Here is a 17,873-nt window from a genome sequence, read left to right as displayed (position 1 = left end):
TGCTGAAATCCAGGTAGACAACATCCACCGCCTTCCCTTCATCCACTTTCCTGGTAACCTCCTCGAAAAACTATCTAATAGATTGGTCAAACATGACCTACCACGCACAAAGCCATGTTGACTCTCCCTAATAAGTCCCTGTCTATCCAAATATTTGTAGATCCTATCCCTTATCACACCTTCCAATAGCTTGCCCATCGCCGACGTCAAACTTACTGGCCGATAATTTCCCGGATTTCTTTTGGAACCTTTTTTAAACAACGGAACAACATGAGCCACCCTCCAATCATCCGGCACCTCCCCCGTGAATACTGACATTTTAAATATGTCTGCCAGGGCCCCTGCAAGTTCAATACTAGCTTCCCTCAAGGTTCGTGGGAATACCCTGTCCGGTCCTGGGGATTTATCCACTCTGATTTGCCTCAAGACAGTGAGCACCTCCTCCCCTTTAATCTGTAAAGGTTCCATGACCTCCCTACCAGTTTGCCCTGTTTCCGTAGACTCCATGCCCGTTTCCTCAGTAAATACGGATGCAAAAAAACCATTTAGTATCTCCCCCATCTCTTTTGGTTCCATACACAGTCTACCATTCTGGTCTTCAAGAGGACCAATTTTATCCCGCACTATCCTTTTACTCCTAACATACCTATAGAAGCTCTTTGGATTTTCCTTCACTCTGTCTGCCAAAGCAACCTCATGTCTTCTTTTAGCCCTCCTGATTTCCCTCTTAAGTAGCTTCTTGCACTTTTTATACTCCTCGAGCATCTGATGTGTTCCTTGCTGCCTGTATATTTCATGCAACTCTCTCTTCCTCTTAATCAGTGTTACAATCTCCCTCGAGAACCAAGGTTCCTTATTCCTATTTACTTTGCCTTTAATCCTGACAGGAACATACAAACTCTGCACTCTCAAAATTTCTCCTTTGAAAGCCTCCCACTTTCCATTTACATCCTTACCAGAGAACAGCCTGTGCCAATCCACACTTCCCAGATCCCTTCTCATTTAATCAAATTTGACCTTTTTCCAGTTCAGAACTTCAACCCGAGGACCAGATCTATCTTTATCCACGATCGGGCTGAAACTAATGGCATTATGATCACTGGATCCAAAGTGTTCCCTCACACTCACATCCATCACCTGCCCTAACTCATTTCCCAATGGGAGATCCAATATAGCATCCTCTCTAGTTGGCACCTCTGTATACTGATGTAGAAAATTCTCCTGAACACATTTTACAAACTCTACCCCGTCTAAACCTTTCACAGTATGCGAGTCCCAATCTATATGTGGAAAATTAAAATCCCCTACTATCACAACTTGGTGTTTCTTGCAGTTGTCAGCTATCTCTCTGCTGATTTGCTCCTCCAATTCTCGCTGACTATTGGGTGGTCTGTAATACAAGCCCATTAATGTGGTCATACCTTTCCTGTTTCTCAGCTCCACCCATAGGCCTCTGTAGACAAGCTCCCTAATCTATCCTGCCTGAGTACCGCTGTAACATTTTCCCTGACCAACAATGCCACCCCCCCACCTTTTATCCCTCTGCCTCTATCCCGCCTGAAACATTGGAACCCTGGAACATTGAGCTGCCAGTCCTGCCCCTCCTGTAGCCAAGTTTCACTAATGGCTATAATGTCATATTTCCATGTGTCTATCCACGCCTTCAGCTCATCTGCCTTCCCCACAATACTCCTGGCATTGAAATAGACACACCTCAAAAGATTATTTCCACCACACTCTACCCTTCCATTTGTGATTTTGCTTGAACTAACCTGTCTTTTTACCCCTGCTCCACTATCTGCTCTGGCACTCTGGTTCCCATCCCCCTGCAAATCTAGTTTAAACGCTCCTAGGCATTGTTCCTTGAAATGTTTCTCCTTTGTTGAAGTCCGCTTCAAACTCGATGCCCCAGAAGGGAATGCAGACAAATAGACAAACTGTCTCTTAGTTGCAGCTACACAGTTAGGTTTCAGGAACAGAGCACATATATGTCCCGTGTAATCTGTGTTTTAATCCACATGAGGGTGCTGTTGCAGTATTCTACAGACTTGTAGAGAGTAATCTTGCCCCGCGTCACAGGCAAACACAAAAACCCTTTTGCTTTCAAACTAATTCGAGTCCTGACTGGTGAAAATATGTATTCTTTCTTCTTAGGACCTCACTGAAAAGAAGAGGAGCAGCCTTCTCCAGGTGGACCAGAGCTGTGTGAGGAACTCGTACAGTGTCTTCTCCTTGCTCAGGTAAATTTGGATCATGATTTGAGCTTTCAAACCCAAACACTACTTGGAGGAACATGTCAGTCTTGTTATCAAACCGATTTAAAGTTTTTGTTTTCAGTGCATTTTGATAACTTATGAGATATTAGTATCTAATTCATTCATGTTTCTTTAGGGAAGGGAATCTGCAGTCCTTACCCAGTCTGGCCTACATGTGATTCCAGATCCGCAGCAACGTGATTGACTCTCAAATGCCTCTCTGAAATGGAGGGCAGTTAGCGATGGGCAATAAATGCTGGCCCAGCCAGCGATGCCCACATCCCATGAATGAGTTTTTAAAATATTATCCTAACACATTCCTGTATGTTAGGGAAATTTCAATTTATTTTAAACACTGTATTTGAAGGTCAACTTCCTAACCCACAGACGAAAATCAGTAAGGATAGGCATTGATACCTCCTCCACAATTATCCTCAACACCAGCGTCTTACAAGGCTGTGTCCTCAGTCCCTTACTATACTCCTTATACACCAATGACTGTGTGGCCAAATTCCCCTCCAACTCCATTTTCAAGTTTGCTGACGACACCACCGTAGTGGGTCGGAGCTCAAATAATGATGAGATGGAGTACAGGAATGAGATAGAGAATCTGGTGACGACCATAATCTCTTCCTCAATGTCAGTGAAATGAAGGAGATAGTCATCAAATTCAGGAAGTGCAGTGGAGAACATGCTCCAGTCTTCATCAATGGTGGTGAAGTGGAAATGGTCGAGAGCTTCAAGTTTCTAGGTGTCCAGATCACCAACAACTTGTCCAGGTCCCTCCATGCTGACACTATAGTTAAGAAAGCCCACCAACGCCTCTACTTTCTCAGGAGGCTAAGGAAATTTAGCATGTTCACTATGGCTCTCATCAATTTTTACAGATGCACCATAGAAAGCATTCTTTCTGGTTGTATGGCTTGGTATGGCTCCTGCTCTGATCATGACTGCAAGAAACTACAAAGGGTTGTGAATGTAGCCCAGTCCATTATGCAAACCAGCCTCCTATCCATCGACTCCGTTTACATATCCCACTGCCTTGGAAAAGTAGCCAGCATAATTAAGGACCGCATACAGCCTGGGCATATTCTCTTCCACCTTCTGTGGGAAAAAGATACAAAAGTCTGAGATCACGTACCAACAGACTCAAGAACAGCTTCTGGTTGCCATCAGACATTCAGTTGGACCTACCATATATTAAGCTGATCTTTCTCTACACCCTAGCTATGATTGTAACACTACATTCTACATTGTCTCCTTTCCTTGACCCTTATGTACTCTGAGTGGTATGTTTTGTCTGTAAGGTGCGCAAAAAAACAATACTTTTCACTGCATCCCAATACATGTGACAAATCAAATCAGGCAGTGGCATATTTATGGATCTCAGCTGGGATGTTACATTTTGCCTCAGCAGCGGTGGGGTTGTGGAGAGGGGCATTGAAGGTTTCCACTTACTCTGCTCCATGACTTGTATTTGTTAAATCCAGAATCATGCTTGTCTTTGGTTTCTCGTTGCCACTGTCACAGTGGAATAGTCTGGTGGCAGGGTAATTTTAAGCTAGCACACCATTCGGGGATTGGGTACAATGCTGATTTTTGCACTTTGCCCTAGTTTACTGAAGTCTATTAAGAGTCATGAATTCTTATTTGTCCATGAGATGTAGATATCACTGGCAAGGTCAGCTATTATTGCCCATGCCTAGTTGCACTTGAGAAGGTTCTAATGAGCTGCTGCAGTCCAGGTGATACATCTACAGTGCTGTTATGGTGTTTCAGGAATTTTCCATAGCTATAGTGAAGGAATGGCAATGTCGTTCCAAATCGAGATATGTAATTTGGGGGAGAACTTGTAGCTGGTGCTCCCACGCATCTGCTCCCTTGCCCTTCTATGGGTTTGGAACAAAGGGTTGTGAATGAAGCCCAGTCCATCGTTCAAACCAGTCTCCCATCCATTGACATTGTCTACAGTTCCTCAGAAAAGCAGCCAACTTAATCAAGGACCCCACGCACCCTGGACATACTCTCTTCCACCTTCTGTCAGGAAAAAGATACAAAAATCTGAGATCACCTACCAACTGACCGAAGAACAGCTTCTTCCCTGCTGTCATCAGACTTTTGAATGGGCCTATCTCGCATTAAGTTGATCTTTCTCTACACCCTAGCTATGTACATTCTGTACTCTCTCCTTTCCTTCTCTATGTACGGTGTGCTTTCTCTGTATAGTGTGCAAGAAACAAGACTTTTCAGTGTTTACCAATGCATGTGACAATAAATCAAATCGAAAAGGAGCCTTGGAGAGTTGCTGCAAAGCATCTCTTATATGGTCCACACTGCTGTCACTGTGTGCCAGTAGTGGAGGGTGTGAATGTTTTCAGGTGCTGGATGGGGTGCTGACCAAGCGGTCAACCGTGTTGTGGGTGGCTCATTTGGGCCTTGTAGATTATGGAAAGGCTTTAGGCAGTGGAGTTTTTAAAAAAAAAAACACTGTTCCACCTGATCCCATGTGTTTCACTTAAGTTAAAGTAATCTTGGTGTAGGTGTGGAGGGGGGGTTTGGGAGCAAATTTCAGAACTTGGGGCAGCTGAGGCATACCTGTCATGGTGGAGAAGTGACCCTGAGGGTTGTAGAGCAGAAATAGGGAGGGACAAGAGCATGCCGTGGTAGGGAACAGATTTGAAAACCAGGATGAGAATTTTAAAATTGATTCATTTCCAGAGAAGGAGCCAGTGTGATCACTGAGCACAGGGGTGATGGATGAATGGGTCTAGGTCTCAGCTGGGAAAAGGACAACAGAGTTTGGATGAGTTCAAGCTTGTGGAAGCTTGGAGGGTAGCAAGGAGAATGTTAGAATAGTCCTGTCTAGAGGTCATATGGACATGTCTGGGTTCCAGGGTTTTTGTGACAGATCAACAATGGTTTTATGGTTATTATTAGACTTCTAATTCCAGATTTGTATTGAATTCAAACCTTACCATCTGCCATGGTGGGATTCGAACCCAGTCCCTGGATTACTAGTCCAGTGACAATGGCCACTACGCCACTACTTCCCCTATTGGATGTTGCTTGGAATTCTAGGTTTTGAGCATTGTTGGCATTTGGTGGTGTGAAAGAAATACATTAACGTAGTTATGTGTTGATCATATGTCAGATTGGAATGTTGAGTTAAGTGGGTAAGACACAAATTTCATACATCTGGGTAGCAAGAAAACATTCAAGTGTAGGTGTAACACAAGTTATCATCAAACTCTAGAAATATTAAGTGTTTATAACTTTATCCAACACTGGATGGCAGTAGAATAAAGCCTTTGAATTCTTCCCTTGTTTGCCATGCTGTCCTTTCCCCTTTCCCAAAAAAATGAATTGACTTGAATGAAAGTGAGAATTGTGCATGCAAGCAATAAGCAGAGAATCAAACAGCACAGAAGGCCTCTTTGGAAGAACTGTGGAATTAGTTTTCAAACCCCTTCTTTCCCCATATACCTGCAAATTTTTCCTTTCAACGTATTTATCCAGTTTGTTTTGCAAGTTGCTATCTGTTTCCACTCTTCTCTTTAAAGCATTGCATTCCAGATTGTAACTCATTCTATTAAAAACATTTTTGCTCATCCCCCTTCGGGTTCCTTTGCCAGTTTATCTTCAGTTTTGTTTTGTCCTCTGGTTACTGACCTTTGTGCTTCTCATTATTTACTGAAGAAAACCCCTCATAATTTTGAACACTCATGTTAATTCTCCCTTTGCTCTTAAGGTGAGAAATTCAAGCTTTTCTATACTCCATGTAATTGAAGTTTCGAAATACCCTTGGATAAGGTGTCAGCTGGTGACTGCTATTTGAGCGTTGAGAGAAATTCTTCAACACAAGCACCTCTTCCCCTCGGTCAGCACCTAATCTAACAGAGATGGTAACTGAACAAAGAACAGCACAGGAAACAGGCCCTTCGACCCTCCAAGCCTGTGCCGCTCCTTGGTCCTACTAGACCAATTGTTTGTATCCCTCCATTCCCAGGCTGCTCATGTGACTATCCAGGTAAGTCTTAAACGATGTCAGCGTGCCTGCCTCCACCACCCTACTTGGCAGCGCATTCCAGGCCCCCACCACCCTCTGTGTAAAAAAACGTCCCTCTGATATCTGAACTAGTAATCCAGAGGGCTCGGCGAACGTTCCAGGTTCAAACCCACTATGGCAGCTCATGGAACTTAAATCCAATTTATAAAGACAAATCTGGAATTAAAGCTTGTCTCAGTAATGGTGACTGTGAAACTACCCATCGATTGTCGTAGAAACTCATCTGGTTTGCTCTTTAGGAAAAGCAATCTGTCCTTACCTGATCGGGCCTACGTGTTACTCCAGTCCCAAGGTAATCTGGTTAACTCTAGCTGCTCTCAGGGGCAATTAGAAATGAGAAATCTCATGCAAGAACTTTTTTAAAAAGCTTGATAGTTGACACACTCTGATTTCAGTGAGGCTGATTACCAACAATCTGCCATAAAAGGAAGATCTGGACTTTGTTTAGTTGGCAGATATTTATATGTTGAGCACCTTTTTGAAACTAAAGACAATAGTGCAGTGATTGAGTATAGTTGTGTTTTGTGTATGTGCCCATGCATCACTTTTTTAGCCATTGTTCCAGTTGGCACTGTACTAGCAAATTACAAATCCAGTGAATACTGAATGCATGGAAATCAACATTTTAGGTAGCCTTAAGACACATTTTTGAGTTTCAAATGATGGGAGACACCATTGGGGTGCCATTGTGAGTGTTCATAAAATCATAGAATCCCTACAGTGCAGAAGGAGGCCATTCTGCACCGACAACAATCCCACCCAGGTCCTACCTCGATAACCCCATGCATTTACCCCTAGCTACTCCCCCTGACAAGGGGCAATTTAGCATGGCCAATCCACCTATCCCACATATCTTTGGACTGTGGGAGGAACCCAGAGCACCCGGAGGAAACCCACGTAGACACGGGAAGAACGTGCAAACTCTGCACAGACAGTGACCCAAGTCGGGAACCGAACCTGGGTCCCTGGCACTGAGGCAGCAGTGCTAACCACTATGCCATCGTGTTGCCCTGTGATGTGTATCTTTTTAGTCAGCAGTTTTCTTTTTCTCTGCACGTTTTCTCTCTTTCTCTGAGGGGCAGCATGGTGCCACAGTGGTTAGCATTGCTGCCTCACAGCGCCAGGGACCTGGGTTCAATTCCCGGCTTGGGTCACTGTCTGTGCGGAGTCTGCACATTCTACCCGTGTCTGCATGGGATTCTTCCGGGCGCTCCAGTTTCCTCCTGCAGTCCGACAGACTGGTTAGTGCATTGGCCATGCTGGATTCTCCCTCAGTGTACCCGAACATGCACCAGAGTGTGGCAACTAGGGAATTTTGGCAGTAACTTCATTGTAGCATTGTAGTAAACCTGCTTGTGACACGAATAAATAAACTTAAACATCTCTCCTGTCTTTTTCTCTCTCCCTTTTCCCTCTTTTTGGTCTCTGCGGTGGAAAGAAAAGTCTGTTTTTGCTCTAGTGTTGTGGAAACAGCCAAGAGTGAGGTGACGTGGGGTGGGAAGGAGAACAAGCCTGTGTTCGCCTGTTACCCATTTCACCTTGTTCCATTGCACATGCAAACACTATATTGTGTGGTGTTGCTATTTCCTCCCACACCCTTTTAGGAAGACACGTGCTTAAATGTGTGTGTGGGTTTTAGTAGGTGCAGCTTTTATTGTTCTCTCATTCTGAGGTCTGTGATTTTTCCAGTTTAACCACAATAATTTAAGTTCTAAGTATGTTTCTGAACTGAATCAGGCAGGTGCTCTGAAAACAGTGCTTGTTTTAAACCCTTTGCAACAAGGTGGGCTTGAACACAAATCCCGAGAGATTTTTGCAGCACTTCATAAACAAGGGATGTCTTTGTTCTCTGCTTGAAAAGCAATAATAACATAAATCTGACCAGTTCTTCTTGTACTGGAAAGCTATTCATTTTGTTTCCTAGAATATTAGCAATTACATCATCTGACGGTGGCGACTGTATGAAACTGCTTAGGTAGTTGGATGCAATTTTCCCACTATTTGCATACTGGCTCTGACTCAAGTTCCTTGGAAAACCTGCAGAATTCTGTCACTTTTAATACTCGTCTCTTTCTCCAATGTTTTTTTCTTTTTCTGTCTGCCTGTGTCTGATTGCCTGCTTTCTGGTTCTGCCAGGCAGGTTCTGGCTCTGCCCCACTCCCCATGCTCTGTCTCCATTAAAGATGATTTATTAATCTGTAGAGCCATTGAAAAGGGCAATTTAACCCAGATGCGATTTGAATTTCGGGCCAAGTTAAGTTGTTTTTTAAATTAGTGTGCAAGTTTAGAGCAAAATTTGCACTGAAACTCTTAGTTCATTGACAGGTGTGATGAGATTCCTTCAGTATGGAGGCTGCTCTGTAGCTCTGTGTGGCGAGGTGGTACTCTAATTCAGGGATTCGCGTAACGCCATTGCCTGAACAGCTGAATGATCTATATTCTGCATGTGAAATTACTGACTTAAATTTGTCCAAAGGCAGTGATGTATTGTGTACAAGATACCTGCAGTGATTAAGTTATTGCACATCCTCCTTGTGCAAATTGGAATTTTATGCTGTGAATCATGTCAACAGTACAGACAACTAAGCTGTGGATTTCTGTACACCCATGCAGCACATGGCCTGTATCAAAAATAAGTGATCCAGTTGTTGAATCAGAATATCCATTGTGACACCCCTCAGTGGTGCAAATGTTAAGCATCCACTCTTCACCATTAGATAACATATATGCAGCATGAACAACATTGACAAGAGGGTGAAAGGTTATCGGGGGCAGGCAGAAATGTGGGGTTGAAGTTGGTCAGATCAGCCCTGATCTTATTGAATGGCAAATCAGCTCAAGGGGCTGAGTGGCCTATTCCTGCTCCTGATCTGTATGAGGCATGGACCCCCTGCCTCGGACATCATGATCAAGGAAAAATAAATGAAAATGGACAGAGACTATTTGAACTAAATTGTTACTATGAGCTTTCTATGATTGTCTTTCAGAATAAACCATGTCACAAGATATCATAGAACATAGAAAGCCACAGCACAAACAGGCCCTTCGGCCCACAAGTTGCGCTGATCATATCCCTACCTCTAGGCCTATCTATAGCCCTCAATCCCATTAAATCCCATGTACTCATCCAGAAGTCTCTTAAAAGACCCCAACGGGTTTGCCTCCACCACCACCGACGTCAGCCGATTCCACTCACCCACCACCCTCTGAGTGAAAAACTTACCCCTGACATCTCCTCTGTACCTACCCCCCAGCACCTTAAACCTGTGTCCTCTCGTAGCAACCATTTCAGCCCTTGGAAATAGCCTCTGAGAGTCTACCCTATCCAGACCTCTCAACATCTTGTAAACCTCTATCAGGTCACCTCTCATCCTTCGTCTCTCCAGGGAGAAGAGACCAAGCTCCCTCAACCTATCCTCATAAGGCATGCCCCCCAATCCAGGCAACGTCCTTGTAAATCTCCTCTGCACCCTTTCAATGGCTTCAACATCTTTCCTGTAATGAGGTGACCAGAACTGCGCGCAGTACTCCAAGTGGGGTCTAACCAGGGTCCTATAAAGCTGCAGCATTATCTCCCGACTCCTAAACTCAATCCCTCGATTAATGAAGGCCAGTACGCCGTACGCCTTCTTGACCGCATCCTCCACCTGCGAGGCCGATTTAAGAGTCCTATGGACCCGGACCCCAAGGTCCTTCTGATCCTCTACACTGCTAAGAATGGTACCCTTCATATTATACTGCTGCTTCATCCCATTGGATCTGCCAAAATATCCTGAAGATATCCAAGATTAGGGTGTTGACAAGAGCTAGATTAGGATCACCAGATGTGACTCTCTGGACAACATTGTCAACACATGCAGCTATCATTGTTCTGACTGTGATAGCAATCACCCCCTCCATGTACACCCAGGGTGAGGATGTAACTCTTGGAGCTTTCTCATTCAATGCGGAAATGCCATCCTTTGTCAACGTCAGTTATGTGGCCTATCTGGATTTTAAAAAAACATAGTTCCTTGACTTGAGGGTGCTCACTGGCAATCCCACACAATGCAGAAGTGAAATGGAGTCTACTTCGAGACACCATCTACAAAACTGCACTGTCACATCGCAAGTGCAAAAGGAAGAGCTGACTGGTTTAAAGCCTGTGATTGGAGCAAGTGATCTGAGTGAGAAGAATCTGAAGGTACTAAAAGCCAATGAATGAAAGTCAAGCAGACTGCTAGGCAGTTTGCAGCCAGTTGTCACTGGCAAATTTGCCAGACTATCCAGGTGCCTTTCAACACAGTGAATTTCAGGGCCATGTATGAAGTGATCTAAAAGGCAAAGGGTCCATCAGCCAAGAAAAGGGCTCCTTTGAAAACAAAGCCATGGGAGGCCATTAATGACTGTAGTCATTGGATCGGTCATCAATGAAGGACTAAATGCCGTAGCAAACCAGCCTGTGATGGCAGAGCTAATGGTATCAAACTCACGGGAGAGGAGCTCAGCAAAGTGCCATGGGCAATGCTCCAGGTTCTGCAAGCCTACGGATAACCCCACGATGCTCCACTTCTTCAGCTTCCACCCTAAACACGTTAAAGAAGCCAACCCCTACGGACTAGCCGTCCGTATACACAGGATCTGCTCAGATGAGGAGGATCGCAACAGACACCTCCAGACGCTGAAAGATGCCCTCATAAGAACAGGATATGGCGCTCGACTTGTTGATCGACAGTTCCGACGTGCCACAGCGAAAAACCGCACCGACCTCCTCAGAAGACAAACGTGAGACACGGCGGACAGAGTACCCTTCGTCGTCCAGTACTTCCCCGGAGCGGAGAAGCTACGACATCTTCTCCGGAGCCTTCAACATGTCTTTGATGAAGACTAATATCTCGCCAAGGCCATCCCCACACCCCCACTTCTTGCCTTCAAACAACCGCACAACCTCAAACAGACCATTGTCCGCAGCAAACTACCCAGCCTTCAGGAGAACAGTGACCATGACACCACACAACTCTGCCACAGGAACCTCTGCAAGGCGTGCCGGATCGACACGGATGCCATCATCTCCCATGAAAACACCATCCACCAGGTACATGGTACATACACTTGCAACTCGGCCAACGTTGTCTACCTGATACGCTGCAGGAAAGGATGTCCCGCGGCATGGTACATTGGGGAGACTATGCAGACGCTACGACAACGGATGAATGAACACTGCTCGACAATCAGCAGGCAAGACTGTTCTCTTCCTGAGGGGGAGCACTTCAACAGTCACGGGCATTCAACCTCTGATCTTCAGGTAAGCGTTCTCCAAGGCGGCCTTCACGACACACGACAGCGCAGAGTCGCTGAGCAGAAACTGATAGCCAAGTTCCGCACACATGAGGACGGCCTAAACCGGGATCTTGGGTTCATGTCACACTATCTGTAACCCCCACGACTTGCCTGGGCTTGCAAAATCTCACTAACTGTCCTGTCTGGAGACAATACACATCTCTTTAACCTGTGCTTAACCCTCTCTCCACTCACATTGTCTGTACCTTTTTAAGACTTGATTACCTGTAAAGACTCGCATTCCAACCATTATTTTGTAAATTGAGTTTGTCTTTGTGCCCTGTTTGTGAACAGAACTCCCACTCACCTAATGAAGGAGCAGCGCTCCGAAAGCTAGTGTCTTGTGCTACCAAATAAACCTGTTGGACTTTAACCTGGTGTTGTGAAACTTATTACTGTGTTTACCCCAGTCCAGTGCTGGCATCTCCACATCAATGCTCCAGGTGCCATACCTGCAGAACTCGAGCATAGGAAACCAAGGCTCACTCAGCTGTTGACCTCATTACAGGCTTGGTCCAATGCACAAAAGAGCTGAATTCCACAGGTGAGGTGAGAATTATTGCCATAGATATCAAGGAGCCTGAGCAAAACTGGAGTCATTAAAAATTAGGGGAAACCCGTTCATTGGCTGAAGTCAAGTATAGGCAGATGGTGGTGGTTTTTGGAGGTGCGACATCTCAGTCTTGGGACATGGTTGCAGGAGTTCCTCAAGGTAGTATCCCAGGTCCAACTGTCACGACACTCCCTCCACCATAAGGTCAGAAGTGGCGATGTTTGCTGATGATTGCACAACGATTTAAATGCATTCACAACGACTCTTACTGAAGCAGTCTGTGTCCATATGCAGCAAGACCTGGGCAGCATTTAGGATTGGGCAAGTTACATTTGTGCCACATGTGCCAGGAAATTGCCATAACCTGGCCAACTGGTTCTGCAGGCCTGACCTTGTCCACACTCTTCTGGAAGGTCTGATCAGCTACTACAGTCTTCCCGGAGATCTCACTAGCTACTACTTCACAGAAGTTTAACTTTTCTTAAACGCGTTGCCTCCCATTGATCTCTTTCTCTCTCGTTTTATCCAGCCTGTCAGAAGTGGTGTTTTCCCAAAACTGATCAAACTTCTTTAATTTAACTCCTATCTTTTAACATGATGAAGTGTATCCCAGGACACTGTGGGAGGCGAGGGAAGAAATTGCGGGTCCCCTAGCAGAGATATTTGAATCATCGATTGTCACGGGTGAGGTGCCTGAAGATTGGAGAGTGGCAAATGTTGTGCCTTGGTTTAAAAAGGGCTGCAGGGTAAAGCCTGGGAACTACAGGCCAGTGAGCCTCACATCTGTGGTGGGTAAATTGTTGGAAGGTATTTTGAGAGGATCTACAGGCATTTAGAGACACAAGGACTGATTAGGGACAGTCAGCATGGCTTTGTGAGTGGAAAATCATGTCTTACAAATTTGATTCAGTTTTTTGAAGGGGTAACCAAGAAGGTAGATGAGGGCAGTGCAGTTGATGTTGTTTACATGGACTTTAGCAAGGCCTTTGACAAGGTACCGCATGGTAGGTTGTTGCATAAAGTTAAATCTCATGGGATCCAGGGTGAGGTATCCAAATGGATACAAAATTGGCTTCTTGACCGAAGCCAGAGAGTGGTTGTAGAGAATTGTTTTTCAAACTGGAGGCCTGTGACCAGCGGTGTGCCTCAGGGATCAGTGCTGGGTCCACTGTTATTTGTCATTTATATTAATGATTTGGATGAGAATATAGGAGGCATGGTTAGTAAGTTTGCAGATGACACCAAGATTGGTGGCATAATGGATAATCTCCAATTGCAACGGGATCTTGATCAATTGGGCCAGTGGGCTGACGAATGGCAGATGGAGTTTAATTTAGACAAATGCGAGATGGTGCATTTTGGTAGATTGAACCAAGGCAGGACTTGCTCAGTTAATGGTAGGGCGTTGGGGAGAGTTACAGAACAAAGAGATCTAGGGGTACATGTTCATAGCTCCTTGAAAGTGGAGTCAAGGTGGACGGAGTGGTGAAGAAGGCATTTGGCATGTTTGGTTTCATTGGTCAGAACATTGAATACAGGAGTTGGGGCATCTTGTTGAAGTTGTACAAGACATTGGTAAGGCCACACTTGGAATACTGTGTGCAATTCTGGTCACCCTATTATAGACAAGATATTATTAAACGAGAAAGAGTGCAGAAAAGATTTACTAGGATGCTACCGGGATTTGATGGATTGAGTAAAAGGAGAGGCTGAATAGACTGGGGCTTTTTTCTCTGGAGCGTAGGAGGCTGAGGGGTGACCTTATAGAGGTCTATAAAATAATGAGGGGCACAGATCAGCTAGATAGTCAATATCTTTTCCCAAAGGTAGGGGAGTCTAAAACTAGCGGGCATAGGTTTAAGGTGAGAGGGGAGAGATACAAAAGGGTCCAGAGGCCCAATGTTTTCACACGGTGGAGAGTGTCTGGAACAAACTGCCAGAGGTAGGAGTAGAGGCGAGTACAATTTTGTCTTTTAAAAAGCATTTAGACAGTTACATGGGTACCATGGGTATAGAGGGATATGGGCCAAATGCAGGCAATTGGGATTAGCTTAGGGGTTTTTAAAAAAAAAGTCAGCATGGACAAGTTGGGCCGAAGGACCTGTTTTCATGCTGTAAACCTCTATGACTCTGACTCTAACTAAACTTTCCCTACCTTTGCCTCACTTGCATTTACTTACAATTTGTATATGTCCCCCTTGGATTTGAAACAGCCCACTTCACAGCCAATACTTTATTACCTTGTGCAAATTCTGATTGGAATTTCTCTTGGTTCACTAATATATCCAAAAACCAGTCCTCACTGTTTTAGACCATTGCAGCCACACTGTCTCTTAATTACAACAATCACATCCCGACTAACCTATTTTCCAGTACATGAGAAATGATCATGATATTACCAAAAGAAAAACACTATTCCTCCTTTTCCTGCAGCGAGATGGAAACTCTCCACTTGCCTAGATGAGTGCAGCTCCAACAACACTCAAGAAGTTAGACACAATCGAGGACAAAATCTGCTCGATTGATAGTCCATCCCCAGCTTCAAGATTCACTCCCCTCCGCCACAGACACAGTGGAAGTAGCATGCACTGTATACAAGATGGACTACAGCAATGCACCAAGCCTCCTTTGACAGTACCTTCCAACCATGTAATCTCTGCTACCTAGAAGGACAAAGGCTGCCAATGCATATGAACTCCACCACCTGTAAACTTCTCTCCAAGCCCCACGCCATCCTGACTTGGGGCTATATCACTGTTCCTTCACTATCGCTTAGTCAAAATCCTGAAACTCCTTCCCTCATAGCACTCTGGATGTAGCTGCACAACATGGACTAACGCGGTTTGTCACCACCACTTGAGGGCAGTTTGGGGTGGGCCAATTTGGGGTCTCCCATTTAAGATGGAAATGAGGGAATTTATTTTCCTGAGGGTCATTTGTGTTTGCAATGATCTTCCATAGAATAATGGAGACTGGGATCATTGCTTAACTCAATGTTGAACACATTCAGATTTTTGATTTACACGGGAGTTGAGGGTTATGGGGGGTCAGGCAGAAAACATAAAAGCAGGAGTAAGCCATTCAACCCATTAACCTGCTCTGCCATTCAGTGTGATCATCGCTGATCATCTGCAATACCATTCCCCCAAACTATCCCCGTATCTCTCTCTCTCTACTTTAAGCATACACCATGACTGAGCTTCCACAGCCTTCTGGCGTAGGGAATTCCAAATACTCATAGTCCTCTGAGTAAAGAATTTCTCCTTATCTTGGTCTTGAATGGCTTCCCCCTTATCTTGAAATTGTGACTCGGGGAGAGCGGGGGGGAAGCATGGAAACAGGCCCTTCAGCCCAACTCGTCCATGCTGATCAGCTTTCCTAAACTGAACCAGTCCCGTTTACCTGCGTTTGGCCTATATCCTCTGAACCTTTTCCCATCCATGTATCTGTCCAAATGTCTTTTAAATGTTGTAATTGTACCTGCCTCTCTCACCACCTCTGGCAGCTTATTCCACATATGCACCACCCTCTGTGTGAAAAAGTTGCCTGTCAGCTCTTTTTTAAATCTTCCCTCCCCCCCCCCCCCCCCCCTCACCTTAAACCTATGCCCTCTAGTTTTGGACTCCCTTACCCTGGGGAAAAGATGTTGGCTATTTACCTTATCGACATACCTCATGATTTTATACATCTCAATAAGGTTACCCCTCATCCTCCTGCTCTGGGGGGAAAATGTTCCAGCCTCCCCTTATAATTCAAACCTTCCAATCTAGGTAACATCATTGCCAATCTTTTTTGCACCCTTTCCAATTTAATGACATCCTTCTTATAGCAGGGCAACCAGAATTCTATGCAGTACTCCAAATGTGGCCTTACCAATGTCTTGCAACATAACATCCCAACTCCTGCCCTTAGTGCTCTGATCGATGAAAGCAAGTGTGCCAAATGCCGCCTTCACCACCCGATCTGTAACACCACTTTCAAGAAACTATGTCCCTGCACCCCTAGGGGTCTCGGTTCGACAACACTCCCCAGGGCCACAGCATCAACTACGTAAGGATGGCCCTACTATGTCTTACCAAAATGCAACACCTTGCATTTATCTGAATTAAATTCTATCTGCCACTCCTTGGCGCACTGGCCAAGTTGAGTCCATGTTGATCAAGTTGATCAAGATCCCATTACAATACTTGCTAAAAAAGTACTTTTTAGGTTTCAACGCGATTACTTCTCATTCTTCAAAACTCTAGAGAATACGAGCCCTGTTTCCCCAATCTTTTTCCATAAGACAGTCCTGCCATCCCAGGAACATATCTGGTGAAACAAAAGCATAAAATGCTGGAAAATCTCTGCAGGTTTGATAGCATCTGTGGAGAGAGAACAGAGCAATTGTTTTGAGTCTTGGTGACTCTTCATAAGAGTCTGGTGCACCTTGATTGCACACCCTCTGTCAGTAGTATCCTTCCTAAGGTATGCAGACCAAAACTGCGCGCACTACTCCTGGTGCAGTCTAACCAAGGTTCCATGCAATTGAAGCAAGACTTTGCTACACTTGTACTCAAACACTCCTGCGATGAAAGTCAACTCGGAGCAGAAGTAAGCAAGCCAACTGGCCCCTCAAGCCTGCTCCGTCATTCAATAAGATCGTGGCTGATCTTTTCATGGACTCAGCTCCACTTACCCGCCTGCTCACCATAACCCTTAATTCCTTTACTGTTCAAAAATTTATCTTTGCCTTCAGAACATTCAACGAGGTAGCCTCAACTGCTCCACAGATTCACAACCCTTTGTGTGAAGAAGTTCCTCCTCAACTCAGTCCTAAATCTGCTCCCCGTTATTTTGAGGCCATACCTCCTCGTTCTAGTTTCACCGGCCAGTGGAAGCAACTCCCTGCTTCTATTTTATCTATTCCTTTGATAATTTTACGTTTCTATAAGATTCCCCCCTCATTTTTCTAAATTCCAATGAGTATAGTCCCAGTCTACTCAGTCTGTCCTCATAAGTCAACCCCCTGATCTCTGAAATCAACCCAGTGAATCTCCTTTAGCCTTCCTAATTACCTGCAGCAGCTGTGTGTTAGTCTTCAGTGACTTATTGATGAGATCACACGGGCCCTTTTGTACATCTATACTTTCTAAACCGTTGTCATTTTTAAAATCCTCTGCACATCTGCTCCTCCCACCAGAGTGGATAAATTCACGTTTTTACTCATCATATTCAATCTACCTTGTTTTGCCCACTCCACATTATTTTCCATCTGTTATGTTCTTTCCCACTCCAAGACTGTCTAAATCCCCTTGAAACCACTTTGCATCTTCGTCACAACACACACTCCCTCCTCAAAAATACTACTTCAGGTTTGTCAAACATGATTTCCCGTTTGTAAATCCATGTCGACTCCACTTGATTAATCATCCAAGTGTCCATTTATCACATCTCTTATAATAGATTCCAGCATTTCCCTTACTACTGATGTAAAGGCGGCACAGTGACAAAGTGGTTAGCACTGGTGCTTCACAGTGCCAGGGACCAGGGTTCGATTCCCGGCTTGGGTCACTGTCAGCATGGAGTCTGCATGCCCTCCCCATGTCTGCGTGGGTTTCCTCCAGGTGGTCTGGTTTCCTCCCACAGTCTGAAAGACGTGCTGGTTAGGTGCATTGGCCACCCGAAATTCTTCCTCAGT

The 17,873-nt window shown here is 44.9% G+C and overlaps 1 protein-coding gene across 2 annotated transcripts in view; it reads left to right on the top strand.

The window, feature by feature from the left end:
• uvrag (UV radiation resistance associated gene) overlaps positions 1–17,873 on the top strand; it is a 331,221-nt gene that overhangs the window by 64,756 nt on the left and 248,592 nt on the right. For both annotated transcript variants that reach the window (XM_078222567.1, XM_078222566.1), the window contains exon 6: positions 2,155–2,240. In XM_078222567.1, the coding sequence (XP_078078693.1) occupies positions 2,155–2,240 (86 nt within the window). The remainder of the gene's footprint in view (positions 1–2,154; positions 2,241–17,873) is intronic.

The sequence above is a fragment of the Mustelus asterias genome, chromosome 10, assembly GCF_964213995.1.
Source record: "Mustelus asterias chromosome 10, sMusAst1.hap1.1, whole genome shotgun sequence".
NCBI lineage: Eukaryota > Metazoa > Chordata > Chondrichthyes > Carcharhiniformes > Triakidae > Mustelus > Mustelus asterias.
This window is presented reverse-complemented; position numbering and strand designations above follow the sequence as displayed.